Source organism: Acipenser ruthenus, chromosome 1, assembly GCF_902713425.1.
Source record: "Acipenser ruthenus chromosome 1, fAciRut3.2 maternal haplotype, whole genome shotgun sequence".
Classification (NCBI taxonomy): Eukaryota; Metazoa; Chordata; class Actinopteri; order Acipenseriformes; family Acipenseridae; genus Acipenser; species Acipenser ruthenus.
The window spans coordinates 19,267,467-19,282,614 of NC_081189.1; the positions used below are offsets into that span (position 1 = coordinate 19,267,467).

Here is a 15,148-nt window from a genome sequence, read left to right on the forward strand (position 1 = left end):
AAGACGTCATTATTGTGCGACCACAATGACTGCGGTGCTTGATTGTGTCAATAAAATTTGGGCTGGGTGGCGTGTTGTTTACTGAATCTCACGGGCCGGTGGAACACAAATATCAGAATCGAAACTTATTTTGTCTCACTGAGTCAACGGACGTGACACGGTATAGCTGACAGAGTAAGGAGAGACGGCATCTAGTATAAACGTTCAACAGTCGTATTATTCATTCAGTCTAGTGTCAATTTGAAGACGAACATAGAATCACAATGAAGAAGTCCTGCTGTATTTACAGCACTGGGGTACTTTCACTTGTTGTTTTAATTGTCAGCATCGCTCTGGTTTTGTCGCAGGTCTTCCAGAACGCACTCAACGCACGAATAAAGAAGGTAAGTGTGTGTGTGTTTTTTTTAAATCTAAAATCTGTGCTAGTTTTTAATCAGAAAACATTTTTTTTCTTGTTCTGTCAGCTGGTTTTTTTTGTTTGTTTGTTTTGTTTCTTGTCCAGTCAGGCCTCATGCAGCAAATGGAATTCGCCCCATTTTTAAAAGGGCGGACCATGATATACAAAACAGTTTTCAATATTGCTATTCTCTGTAAGAACACAGATCCTAAATCGTTTTGATTTGTTGACACCACCCTCCAAAACATTTATAGTGACAAATGAATACATGCACAATGACAAGGGTGGTGCATTAGTTGCCTATTTTAACCCAGGCAACTTTTTATTTTAAGAGTCATTCTCCAAGAAAGGAAGGGATATTTAACATATAGTAGCGATCTCGGTTTACGCAGGCAGCCGCATCATACAGGGCGAGGCAATCCACACTCAGGCGGAGGGCGGGCGCGATCCCGGGACCTCTAGCACTAGTCTAAACCATAGCGCCGATACCGCCGTACAAAAAAGTCGGCTCTTTTGCAAGGAGCATATATCGGGCTTATGTCTTTGTGTGTGATCACGTCACTTACCAGCCCTGCTGCTGCCTTCCCCCGTGCACGCTACAATATCTTAATAGTCATCAACACATATTTTGTAAATTGTTAAAGTAATTGTAGCTAACAGCATGATTCCATAAATCTTAGCTATTTTGCCACATAAGTCTCAAATGTGCAGTTTTAAAAGAATCGCATGTTATAGCACACATCTATTTTAATTTTGAAACAAGCAATCTGTTACCACTTTAGGGGAAAGGTATCTCAGTTTCTATGTGTGATCTGTTTGCACTTGTAATCCCTGGGTCACTTTACATAAGCAGTGTATTCTGGGTCAAAGCATGTTACTGTCTGAAAGTATGTCAGTCAGTAGGGGGAGCACCTGAGTGGTTATTGGCAGTGAAGGGGGTGGTGACAAATTCACTTGCTTGGTGAAATGACCCAGTTTTCTTAACCTGGTGTAGTCCTGGGTACAGAGTATGCTATAACATGTGTTTCTGTCAAAACTGCACATTTATGACCTATAAAATGAATAGATGTTCATGGCAGAGAAATGTTCTGGAATTATAATGCATCAAAAAAGAATACAGCAGTAAAATGCTCATCTCTTCATTGACATATAATTGTAATAATACCCTGCACATCAGGAATTAGCAGAGTGTACGGACCAGTTTGGTTCTTTAGCTCCATTAAACATTCCATACAGTGAATGCCTGGTATTACTGTTTAAGTAAGTCACACATAATGTACATTATCAGAACAAAACTTGCATTTCCTTTGCATACTGTGATCATCTCATGTGGAGTGTCTATGTCCTATTACCAAACTTTCAATTCAACAGCATGAGAATTACCATACAGAAATCCCTCTGTTCCCCGGCACCTCCTCTGTTTTGTGTTAGGCTAAGAAATTTGAAAATGGTTCCATGGATTTAATATAATGTTTTTCAAGTAAGGCTATGAGCTATTTGTTTTTGCATTTTCAAAAGTTTGGAAGCTGTTTTTATGTTATTGAATGGAAAACAAAGTTAACAGAGTTACTGTCCCTGTCCTAACTTGTTTCTTTCAAACTGAAGGGAGTGGTACAGTATCTTAGAAGTGAAGCCTTACACTGGGGGGATGGGTTGTTATTCTGCAATAAAAAACAATCAGGCACATCTACAGTAGTCACGTGCTTAACTGGTAACTCATAATGAGTCATAAGACCCATTAGTTCATACGGATGACAAGCTATACCTGCTGCCTTTAGATATTTAGACTGCTCTAGTGCACTGATAGTTATTGATAAGGATTATTGCCCACATTGGCAAACAGGTGACATAGCAATAACAATCCATCATGTGGTACGGAACAGAAAAGCTAGAGCACTTGTTATATATATTTTTTTAAATCACTCTTCCTGCAGTGATTTAGAGCAGTGGTTCTCAAACCCCAGTGCACTAGAGCAGCCATTTTGAAAAGAGCTTTGAAACAGACTTTAAAGTTATAAGTGTAAATTCTAAAAAGTTGTCAGTATGTTAACAGTGAAAATGAAAAATTACAGGTACGTTACTTAAACAGTTGTAGCAACACGTGGGGATGTGTAAACGCTATATGTTTCGGAACCCCGCTACTTACTCTTTAAATGCATTTCCTCATTTAAATCTTTTTGCAGACATTAGCAGTTTCCTTTAACCTTTAGTGTAAGCGTCTTCCTGGGTTAACTGTTTGGAATTATGTCTTAGTTGTAAAACCCTTGGTACAATATAGAATGACATCATCTGTAGGGCCTTTTCTGATGCCAAATTCCACACTGGCATGCAGTGTTCAATTATGGGTTCAGTAACAGGGTGTGTGTGTGTGTGTGTGTGTGTGTGTGTGTGTGTGTGTGTGTATATATATATATATATATATATATATATATATATATATATATAATTTTTTTTTTTTTTTTTCCTGGTTTGGATTTGCTTCATGTCATCTGATTTAGCTACTACTGTATTAAGGACCTGGATTTGCTTGTTTGGGGTCTAAACTTTATGTGTTGAGAGATTCAAACATGAACATTTCTTACATTTGTGTCTTACTTGCTATTAAGCCTTTTGGGATTAGTGTATGATACATGAGTTTAAACATATACCACAGGGGGTAATAACTGCACAATGCTCATTGTCTTCATAGGAAATAATACTGAAGAATGGCACTGATGCTTTTGAGGCCTGGGAGAACCCTCCTCCGCCAGTGTATATGCAGTTTTACTTCTTTGATCTGAGAAACCCCTCTGAGGTACTTCTAGGAGAGAAGCCATTTGTGGAGGAGAAGGGACCTTACACTTACAGGTAAGCCTTCCAATTGAAGCAGACATCTAATCTACTCCCCAAATTCTGTATTGAATTAATGCCAATATTCCCCTCCAGGATTTGATAGATGTCCTGTGAGACAGTTACACAAGTCTCGACCATCAGCTGCATTGTGCAAATAGTAATTTTAGAATAGCTTCTTACATATTTCGACATGTCTGGGTTTTGTAACATTAAAACGGACTGCCTATAAAGTGCTCATTGCCACATAGCCTGGCTGATGAAATAAAAGTGAATCAGATTGTTTTAGGAACCTTTCGTCTTGCAGAAATTGCTATTCACATCCCCAAAACTCCCACAGATATTTATATTAGGAAGAAGCACATGTTGCTAGTGGTAAAAAGGGAATTGAACAACGAAGTCTGACAAAGTCATGACATTTTATTTATTACATAAATCATGTTTTAGTGTTTAAAGCACATATTACTGTGTTACCAAGACTGGTGCTACATTGAACATCTTGGTAATTTTAACGTTTCTAGAGTTAAAAAAAAAAAAAAAAAAAAAACAAATGGCCCACTCAGTCATTCTGTATTTATAATAAACTAGTAGTATGGTACCACTGTATTTGTGAAACGGATTGCTCTTTAAAACACATGCATTGAAGGAGGGGTTCTGATCTCTTTAGAAAAAATGGACGATGCTCTCCAGTTGTTTTGCATGTATTCATTGGCACGTGTTGGAGAATAGTCTACATAGTAGGGTTGGAACAATAATCGATTATCGTGATATTATCGATAATGTTTTTGCATCGATAATTGTATTGCGTTGAAAAATAATTATCGATAATCATTTATTGTCCGTTACCCAGTATGATATGCTTGTGTGTAACAGTAACTCTGCATTGAAGCAGTAAGACAGGACTTAACTGTCTGCGCGAGGCGCAACACGTGATCTGTGCACACTTTGCTTACCTCAAGAAAAAGGAAAACCAAGGGAGGCTTAACCTCACTTTTGAAACAGGCAGTCAAAATCAAGAAGATAAAACCTGGAGTACTTGCAAGAAACCTGTCTGTGTCAGAAGCTGTTCAGCGTGAGATTCTCGGATATCTCAGCTTACCTGACAGTGCTATCGAGGTTGATCCACTAAACTGGTGGAAGATGCATGCCCAGTCATTTCCACATCTTTCCATGTTAGCTTGCAAGTATCTGTGTTTGCCAGCCACGAGCGTTCCGTCTGAAAGGCTGTTCAGTGGATGTGGATTGATAGTGACCCCGCAACGTAGTCGACTCAGTGCTGAAACTGTTCAAAAGCTGATATTTTTTAATCGCAATTTATAATTTTTTTTTTTTTTTTTTTTTTTTTTAAACACTTTTTTTTAATAAGTAGCCTATATTTCAAAAGTTGAAAAGCTACCAAACAAACGTTTGGTTATATTATTTGTGCTTTTTTGTAACCAACCATTGTTTCATAACTTTTATTAAAGATGCTGGTCTTTTTGAAAATGGTCTACTTTTATTTCTTCTAAACTCGCAGAGGCAGTTGTCATATTGCTCAAGTATATATAGCTTTAAATTTGATAAATTCCAAGACATTTTACATATGTTATTTTTTCAGCCGATAATCATGATTATCGTGATAATTTACAGCCGATAATTGATAACTGAAAATGTCATTATCGTCCAACCCTACTACATAGTGCATGAATTCTTTATTTATTTATTTTTTTAGAGAGTTCAGGCCAAAGGAGAATGTGAGATTTTCTGACAATGACACTAAAGTATCAGCCACCATGCCCAAGACATATGTGTTTGTGCCTGAGATGTCCGTGGGATGCCGAGAAGATGATCCAATCAGAACTGTTAATGTTCCTGCTATAGTAAGTTAACAACAACATACACCATGGCCTGTCTATTGCATAATAGTAACCTTGTTGAAAACTTGGAGAAAAAGTGGATCAGACCTTTAGCCTTCGTCAAATAAGAAAACAGGACATTTTTTATTTGTATTTATTCCAAGTGTTTGTCCTGGCGCAAGTGCAAAAGGAGCAACATAAATGGTATTTGCAATCGCCCTGTCTGACATGTTCGTATTGTCATTCAGTCCTTACAATTCTGCTCTTTCCTTTCAATAGCCAGACATTTAGACTGGTTCATGTTAACTTTTGAAATCGGTCTGGAATGAAAGCAGCCATTCTTTTATACTGTACCCTGTGCTCACATGCTGGGTGACTTGGCCAGACACAACTGGTCTATTGTCACAAGGCTATTTGTTCAGTAGACCGCTTCTTATTGCATACTGATTTTCAAGATTTCAGGAACATGTATTTCAATATTGAAATTTAGTTTTATTGATGCACATGCTTAGTAATGCTAATAAGCAGTCAATAAATCACATCTGGTGGAATACAGAAGCAGACTAATACAGTGTTAAAGGGCATCGCTATTTAGATTCACAGCTGTTCAGAGCATTACAAAATATCCCACTACCCCATGACTATTTTTTTTTTCATTCAGTTACACAACACTGTTAATAGAGTGAAAAGTCTGCAAAGTATTAAAAAAAAAATCTGGTCATGCACATGAATCAGTCATGTGAGGGCAGTCATAAGGCAAGATGTTTCTGTTTTTTTTATCCAATTACTGTATATAATGTTTCATTGTTAAAAAAATAAATAAATAAAAAAAGCCTGTATTTTGTGGATAGAGAATAATTAATGTAATTTCTTTTATTTTTCATACAGACAATGATTGAAAAGTTTAAAACTCACCCATTGATAAGTAACCTAATATCATCATACATGAAGTCCCAAAATATAGGTCTGTTTGTGACCCGTACTGTACATGAACTACTCTGGGGATACAAAGATCCTTTACTTGCTGTTGTTCACAAAGTTCGCCCTGACATTGATGAATACTTTGGCCTCTTTTATAAGGTAAGTCTGATGTCTGAACTCACTGTGATATTTACAAGAACCTGGCACCTGCAGTGAATAACTCAGCTGTTCGTTTTTTAAACCAAACAATGTAATCTATACAGTGTTTAATGGATTTGGATATAAAACTACAGTTGTGTAATTGTGAAACAGGCACTTGAGCTTATACTACACACAGCTTTCTGTGAAAATATAGTCGTTCCTTTGGTTTAATATATTAACCCTTGCACCTTTTTGTATGTTGATTTGTAATAGATTTCAAATTTACAAGCACATGTAGTCCTGTATACTAGAGAGTGACATGAAGACGGGAGCCACGGGATTCCTGCGGTATGAGAAAACAATTGTGTTAAATTTTGCGGGATGGGACGGTACAGGAGTGAAGCTCGCGGGAACGGGAAATAAAAAACATAAAGCTCTCAGGACGGGCAAGAACGGGATTTAAGCTTCTGGGAATGGGAAGGAACGGGACTACTCTGCCACCAGCAGACAGGAAGAGCCGATGACAGGGAATATGACTGTTACCATAAACATAAAACATAATATTAACAGGTCTCACTTGAACATATAATCACATTAATTTTACCAAATTATGTTTAATCGCGCTACAATTAATCAAATAATACCCGGAAATACACAGAGAGCGATCTCCATTTCCTGGTTCGGGGCCAGGAGACTGTGACGTCACAGAGGGAGATACCCGCAGGTTACTTGCATCTACCAGTATGGCTGACCGTGAAAGTGAGAGTAACCTAATTTGATCAGTTTCAGACACCTCTTATGAATGTGAATCATGTAGTGATGTCTCTGACATAGAGAGAGAAAACAGGGATTGTCTCCCGTATCAATTCGAGCTGTATGCCTCCGAATCAAACTCGGAGAGAGACCGATGAGAATCAGCGTCTTGGCAACACGGAATGGTTAATAAAAACCCTTATGTTTAACACAGATTGATACTTACAATATTTCATATTACCCATAATTGTATAGTTGTGTCAGTCCTTTAGTTAACAATATTGAAACATTAATTATTGATACTAGCAGAATAACTGAACGCTGTGGATTGCTACTGGCATGTATTTAACATATTTCTCTCTATATACATATGTACAGTATATTAAGGATGTGCACATTTTTGGTTTTTATGAATATTACCCCCAATCATAATGCAGAGATGCCAACAGGTACCATTTGGCCGTAGCAGCTACTATTTTGGAGGTTCTGCTACGGCGCTACCTTGAAGGTGTATGTATAATACTACGATTTTTAATAAATAACTAAATGATGAATACTCCCTGAACGTTTATGAAATATTATTTCAATACCATGTTTTTTTTTTTTTTTTTTGCTGTTTATTTTTTTAATGAATGAATGGTTCGTAATACTGTATTTCACTGACATACTGTCTCTGAGCCGGGTTGCTTAGTAACAGGTTTAGAAACTGAAACTGCAGCACAAAACTCTAAACAGTTGTTTTTATATTACCAAATTTATATATTAAATCATTATTTTGCACATTGTGCTTATAAAGACATTGTGCTTGCACTGTATTTTTTTCTGAAAAAACAAAAACTAAAAACAAATTACTAGTAGTATACCGGTAGTGTTTAATGCAAAACCCTATAAAACCTAATTTTATACATGAATAGAAAAATATCTGCACCTCCAAATAATAGTTGATCTCTGTATATCACGGGATGGGATGGGACAGGAACATTTTTGCCAGAACAGGATGGGACAGGACTGAAGTTTCATTCCCGTGTCACTCTCTACTGTATACAAGACTATTTGCACAATCATATAGTACGATTACCTGATCTATTATCTGTTGATTTCCCAGATGAACACCACTGATGATGGTGAATATGTCGTCCTGACTGGAGAACAGGACTATAAAGACTTTGCCAGAATAGTTGAGTGGAGAGGTGAAAGGTATATTTGTTTCTGCTCTCGTCGCTATACTGTTTGTTTGAAATAAATTAATGCAGCTAGATTTATGCCTTTTTATTTGATATATATTTTTTTAAACAGAAAGTGCCATTTCTAAAATATAATTCCTTGGTTTCTGTATAAAACATGTCTCTATAGCTTAGTCTTCTCTGCATGTGCCTTTTCATAAACACAGCCTAATTTGTTTAATTTTCTTTATTGCTGTAGTTTAGGCTGTCTCAAGGTTCCTATCCCTTTTGAAACATGTTCTCACTAAGCAGGATTACATTTCACTTTTACTGCCCATATCCTCATAGTACCAAGTAATAAAGCAAACATCTGTGATACAGATAAGTGATTGTTTTTTGCATTTCACACAGTTAGCATATTTTTAACTTTTTGGTCTTTTTAAAAAGCTACTATAAATTTGTGTCTTTTTTTGTTTTAAATGTGTGAGTAACTCACTGAGTAGTCACTAAATGAAACCCTAAATGTATTCCAGTGTCCATTTATCAATGTCAAGCCTGTGTACATCCTGTCTCTGTCTAATTTAAGGGTTCAATGGTTATTATTCACATAACAGAACAAATGCTAAGTTGAAGTCATTTCATTTTTAGCTCGCTGGATTGGTGGACCTCCGAGACGTGTAATATGATCAATGGGACCGATGCAGCTTCCTTTCACCCACTCATAACAAAGAATGAAACAATCTACATTTTCTCATCAGATTTGTGCAGGTGGGTGTAACTGTGACCATACAATTACAATTAAATTGCTGGATAACATACAGGGGATTGGACACAATCATGGAAGTGCCTCCCTTGAGATGGTTAATTGGTTTTTGGGCCACAACAAGCATCCGGTATGGCACAGCTTTGACTGAGCAGTTAGACTGCCAGGTTTTGGGAACTGTTTAAGTGGGATACAAGACTGTTCCTTAATGAGTACTTCTGATTCCTTCAGGCAAATCTGTTGAAGAATTTCTCTCAGTAGTCCTCTGTCACTACTGTGCTTCTGGTTGTTTGCCACACTGACACTGTGACACATTAGTAAGTTGTGCATCTTGTTATGGAAGTCCCGCTTCAACTGCCAAAACCTATTTTTTCATGCCCAGCACAGCATTGCTACGAGCAGGTAAAGAGGTCACAAAATTAGTTATTTTCCTTCAGTAGGTCCACTGTGTACTAAAGTTATTAAATACAGGCCCTGTCCACACTGTGCCTTTAAACTGTATTAGTTGCATTTAAGCCGGCTTAAAAGTGCTAAATACGGTTTGCGTCCACACTACGCAGCATTTAATACCGTACTTGAGAACCGGACTCGAGACCACCTCAGGAGGTAGTCTCGAGTCCGATTCTAATTAGATCACATCAGGTAGTGCGGTTTATCAGAAGTGTGGACGCTGTAATACCCAAACTACATTTTTTTGTGTATCCTCCAATACCCCAAAAAGCTTTGTGGTATGTTTGGCGAAATACTCAGAGCAGGTGCCTGAAGGACTTGCTATCAGCGTACACTCTGCACTAGTTATTCATTTTTATTCTTCAAAAAATCTGTCGGGACATCTCTGTTATACTAGTGGGGAAAATAACAAAAGCACAACGTTAAATTAGGCAACTGCAAAAATGAAATGCGAGTTAAAAGTAGGATCGGGGATGAACAAATTACGTAATTTGTCAGCTCTGTTTGAAATAAAACTAAGAGAACCAGAATTAGGCTCAGGCAAGATATGAAGGTAAAAACAAAAATTGTTTTGTAATTAACAGCTTTTTCTGAGTTTAATTATGAAAAAGAATCGGCTCAATTTGTTTAAAGGGACTTCACCTGATTAAAAATAAAACCTGAAATCTTCAAGCCCTACTTGTGTGTGTTCGGATTTACTTTTTCCACGATACTTGTTATATTTCATTTATGCAATATGGACCTCTGTTAAAATGGGGCATAACACATTATTTTAAAATAAAATACAGTGCATGGTGGGATACTATCATATTAATTTCCACGGTTCGTTGCGCTGCTGGGAATTGTAACTGAACTATTCTAATGGTGTGTGGACGCATTATGCCTGACTAAACATGAAACGGTACTTCAGTGTGGATGCTTTGAGCTGGATTAATTAGAGTGATTTCGAGTACGGTTCTCGAGATCGGTTATGTAGTGTGGACAGGGCCATTGTTTACACTTTATTATCTTGTATTCAAAGATAACACTTCCTCTGTTCTAATAAAACATTTACACTTATATTCTGTTTGAATTATTCTAGAATACCTGTGTTTAGCTTAAAGACAGCAGTCTCTTTTATAAATTGTAATTATTTTACTCCATTGGTATACACAGAAGGCAAGAGGTTAAGTTTTAATTGGGCACCTGCTTAGCAAATGCAACCTTGAATATTAAAACTTAGGACTGCTATATTTGGATACAGACTAACATCTTCCTGCATTTACTTAAGGCTATTTTTAAAATCTCACAGTTGTTTTATTTAAATACTTTTGTTTTTTCTTACTATAGTAGAAACACAAACCTATTTTAGTTAAATTGTTTCTGGCATGTTAACTGTGCTCCATAGATTTTGCCATTATGTTCTCACTGTATTAAAATGTTTGAGGCTCTGAGTCTAATTAAAAAAGATGTTTTTGCCTGATAAGGGAGGTTTGGAACTTTCAGCAGGTCGGCCTGACCTTTTGATACCAAGAGCTCTCTTTTTCAGACCTTACACAGACTTATTCAAAAGGATACAAAATACAGAATCCTACAACATTACTATTAGTGTTGTATTTCATTCTCTAGCATCCAATCCATATCTAATAATTCAGCTCATTCCCAGCAAGATTCGAATTCTCCTGGCTCAGCTCGAAGTGGCTCTGCGAACACCACAACACCAGCGTTTACATCACAGGTGTGGGCAACCAGGGTCTTTACTTGATACCTGCAAAAACTTAAATCTTGTTAGCTGGGCTCCCATCTCTACATTCTCATTCCCATCGTCAGTGGGCAAACACATTTTAACTTAATCTGGGTCCATCAAAGAACCACACGCAACCGAGGCCTTCCATACAAAAGGATCTAATGACTTATAGCACAAAAGGGACGTGCCAGAACCGTCTGTGACAACGTGCCTGCTACTATCAGCCCTCTTTTGAAATCTTTAAGAGCTGTCTGTTGGGTATGGTGTCTAAGTGCAATAGGGTCAGACAGTCTTTTTATACATATTGTCAACACACAGAACACAAGTCTCTCTAAAGAGCGAACACTACCTCTCTTGTAAACAAAGGTTTTGAATAATTCCTTTGTCAGTTATGACACTATCAGAATCATTTGTCAATTCGACTAGTTTCCTATAGTTTTACTGTTACAGATGTGTTGCGCTCGTACTAGAATTAATTTACACATTGCACAGAAAGAATAACGGTGTGGGAACCAACTGATGTAATTCTGTCTAGATGATCATGTATGTAGAGGAATCCCAAGGTTACACCACTATTTATGCACATGTGTGTATTGAACACCTTGAATGTGCTCTGACTTTGCTCTGTTTTGTTCTAGGTCTCTTTATGCTACATTTGAAAAGGAAGTCCATGTGAAGGGGATACCCGCCTACAGATTTGTGCCACCCAAAGAAGTGTTTGCCAATATCACAGTAAATCCGGCAAATGCTGGCTTCTGTGTGCCAGCAGGAAACTGCTTGGGTTCAGGGCTCTTAAACGTCAGCGTGTGCAAGCAAGGTAGAAGCTTGCGGATCATGACTACAGGAATAGCTGCTATGCATATGATGGAGGAGTGCACAGTGTTTCATCTGGTGCCAGTTTCTTTGTCACACACTTGACTGTTATGTCACGATTTCCACAAGGCTGTTAATTAGAACCATGACCAGGGCCTTTGTGTTGTTTCTTTGTAACTGGCTTATTACCTGTGAACAAATATAAGGTACAGACTGAACAAAACTCAGGACATTTAGAAGAAAAAAATATTTCCTTGTCCCTGGTTTAGATTTTGTAATAATTTTTTTTTATTTTTTTTATTGTAACAGGTGCGCCAATTATTATGTCATCACCGCATTTTTATCAGGCAGATCAGAAATACATTGATGATGTGGCCGGAATGAATCCAAATAAGGAGGATCATCAAACGATAATGGACATTAACCCGGTAAGCAGTTACAATGTGTGTTTTGATTTGGAAAACCGATATATTCATTTTACAGGTTTCTGCAGTGGTCATTACCAAGTCTTGATGGTGGTTAATTCATAGTTTTTTTAGGACCGAGGGTGCCGGGTGCTGTCTTGAAGAAGCACTGCTTGACACTTCTGCAGTATTTGGTTCATTGTTTGCAAATAGTAAACAATGAACCGAAATAGATCATGTTTAATTCAAACCAAATTGATAAACAAACAAAAAATCTACACTGTACTTCATGCACTGTTATTGTTGATATTCAGTAAATTGGATTAATAATTGTGCTCATTGGTGATGTTTTATATATAATCAGGGATTTAAATAACTGGTCTGAGGCCCATCATTTATAAATTTGGACTTCATAACATACAGTAGAGCGTCCTCGTGCCACAGTATAAGAACACCGGAATTTAGCAAATTAGCATTGGAGCAGTTTACTGGAAGTATACTTTTGAAATAAATAGTGTTTACTTGGTGTTATTAGTGCCATTCGTGTTGGGTTTGGTTTATGTACAATAATGCAACATTTTGTAAAGGTTTTTATTAGGCTTAATTTAAAAGCATTTAGGAATGACATGCAGGCTAGTCTACTGTTTGTCAATCCCTGTTTAACATAGTTCTGTGTCATTATTATGTTATATTGCAGACCAGAAATAATTCTAAAGGTCAGAATATGAGAACCTTTTTTGTAGATATTTGACTGGGGATTTTTTTAGAGCATTTTACAGCCTTAGATTACATTAACCACCAATCTGTATCTGTGGATCTCCTGAAGTTACACCTCAAAGTCTGTGGTTGATTCAATCCAGGGCTTCTCCCGCCTGGGTATAGGTTTACTAAATCAACCCCTCGCATCCCCAGGTATATATTTTGGGCTGCTTCAGTTTTGGGAATGAACTTTGTTTCTTATATTGTAAAACCATAAATATTTTGCTCCAGAAATGTTGGTGACTTGTTGCAATATACGAAGTATGTATTGTTAGTGAATTTGATTTTGTGCCAAAAATGTTTGTGGTTTTTTTTTTTTTTTTTTTCGTACCTGAAAAACTCATAATAAAAGGCTGGCTGTAAAGCCTTAAGTTTTTCAACTCAGAATTCTACCACTAGAGGGGGCTCTGTACTTTGTAATAGATACTATTCACATTGTAGTGTGCTGCTACAGATAAACACAGCACACATAGACACAAACACATGTATGTCCTGAAAGTGTTCAGAACGTATCTGCAGCCATGCAAAGCCACTTTACCTAACTGACTCGGATACTTCTGTTTTTCATTTTCAGATTATTGCAATGTGTCACAGGGAGAGATGGAAATAAGACTTTCTACTGAAGATCAGTTTGCCTCATTCCTTTACTATGAGTTTAATAAGACACACCTGAGCGTGTTACCTGTAGCTACACTGTGGCAAACCAGGCTCTCAATAAAACCTAGAATGGGTACAACTGCTATGCAATGCAAGTCTTATTTCCATCCCTGGTCACAGGAAATGTTTTCTGATTCAATGTTTTCAGTACTCGTGGGATGTGTATGTTTTATCAATCTCTGGTTAAACTAGCAAAGGTATGAGCCTTAACAGTTAGGGTTCCCAAACAATGTAAAGTTCTATTGACTGATTGGGAGTCACTAGGTTAGTTGTTTTTAGTGTATTGTATCGCACCTTATGGTATTACTCAATGTTTGCTTCAGTGCTGTTTTGTTTTCACTGAGTTTGCTGTGTATTTGTTGTGCATTTCTTTATGTATGCAGTCTATTTCTGTGTTGTGAATCCCTGAATGAGATGCAAACACCTACATGTAACATTCTCACACGTGGGCTACTGATTTGCTTGCATGCAAATGCTACAGAAATGTGCTCCATGTTAAAGCACTGGCAAAACTTTAATCTGTATGTGTGTGGAATAAGTGGGAGGTTAAATGTATTTAATTTTTTTTATTGTTCACTTGATCTGTGTTTAGGCTGTTGTTGAGTTTTCTAATTAGACATCCTGGTGAGGCGAGCTTGTATAAATTTGAAAATCAACTGCCGGATTAAGAACGTGGTGTTACTAGTTAAGGTTTTAAGTGACCTTAATTTAAACAAATTAAATTGTTCAGGAAAGACACAGAGACTAGTCTACTGTTTGTCGATCCCTACTACTCATGTAAGTCTATGTGTAATGTGGTTATTTTATTGTGTTATTATGTTATATTTATCTCAATGCAAACCAAATAGAATTATAAGGTCCGATTTCTGAGAACTGCTCAATTATTTGTATTTGAACCCCTCCCTGTATATAATATATTCTAACAAGGCATATTTTGTAGATATTTGACTTTGGGGAGGTTTTTTTTTATATATAGCATTTTATCACCTATCTGTGGTTATCCAGAAACTCAGGGGTATTGTTCTTGTAAAATGTTTTTAAAAAAAAAACAACTGTTATGACTTTGTGACTTATCCCTGCTGAGTATAGATTGACCAAATCAGCCTGTTACACCCGGGTATATTGGAAAAACTATAATCCGTATTTCTGTGTGGAATAAGTGAGGAGTTAAGTAGTACTTTTTGTTATTATTAATTATCTTGATGATGTTTCTGTATTTTGGGGAGCTTGTATGAGTTTGGAAATTCGCTTCTGCCTCTACTACAAACACTTCTAATGTGCCATTTCAGCTTGCAACTTTGTATTTTCAGTGTTGTGGAAACATATTGAAAATGTATGTTAGAAATCTAGAAGCCAGAAGTCAATATAATTAAAAATGTGTAATGAAGTGTTGCATGTTGGAATGTTTGCAACATGGACATGTCACCTTGATGTGTGCTATTCTCAGACTGACGCAGTCAGTATTTACACCATATCCTAGTTATTTTTCACCGTGGCTAGCAGGAACATGATAAAAAACAGTACGAAGTCATTAACA

The 15,148-nt window shown here is 37.0% G+C and overlaps 1 protein-coding gene across 1 annotated transcript in view; it reads left to right on the top strand.

Annotated features, from left to right (window-relative positions):
* Positions 1–58: 58 nt before the first annotated feature.
* Positions 59–15,148, top strand: part of LOC117409052 (lysosome membrane protein 2-like) — a 45,148-nt gene continuing 30,058 nt past the window's right edge. The window contains exons 1-8 of the mRNA XM_059017444.1: positions 59–383; positions 3,087–3,244; positions 4,938–5,085; positions 5,950–6,141; positions 7,982–8,073; positions 8,688–8,807; positions 11,617–11,795; positions 12,101–12,219. Coding sequence (XP_058873427.1) covers positions 264–383; positions 3,087–3,244; positions 4,938–5,085; positions 5,950–6,141; positions 7,982–8,073; positions 8,688–8,807; positions 11,617–11,795; positions 12,101–12,219 — 1,128 coding nt within the window. The 5' untranslated portion in view covers positions 59–263. The remainder of the gene's footprint in view (positions 384–3,086; positions 3,245–4,937; positions 5,086–5,949; positions 6,142–7,981; positions 8,074–8,687; positions 8,808–11,616; positions 11,796–12,100; positions 12,220–15,148) is intronic.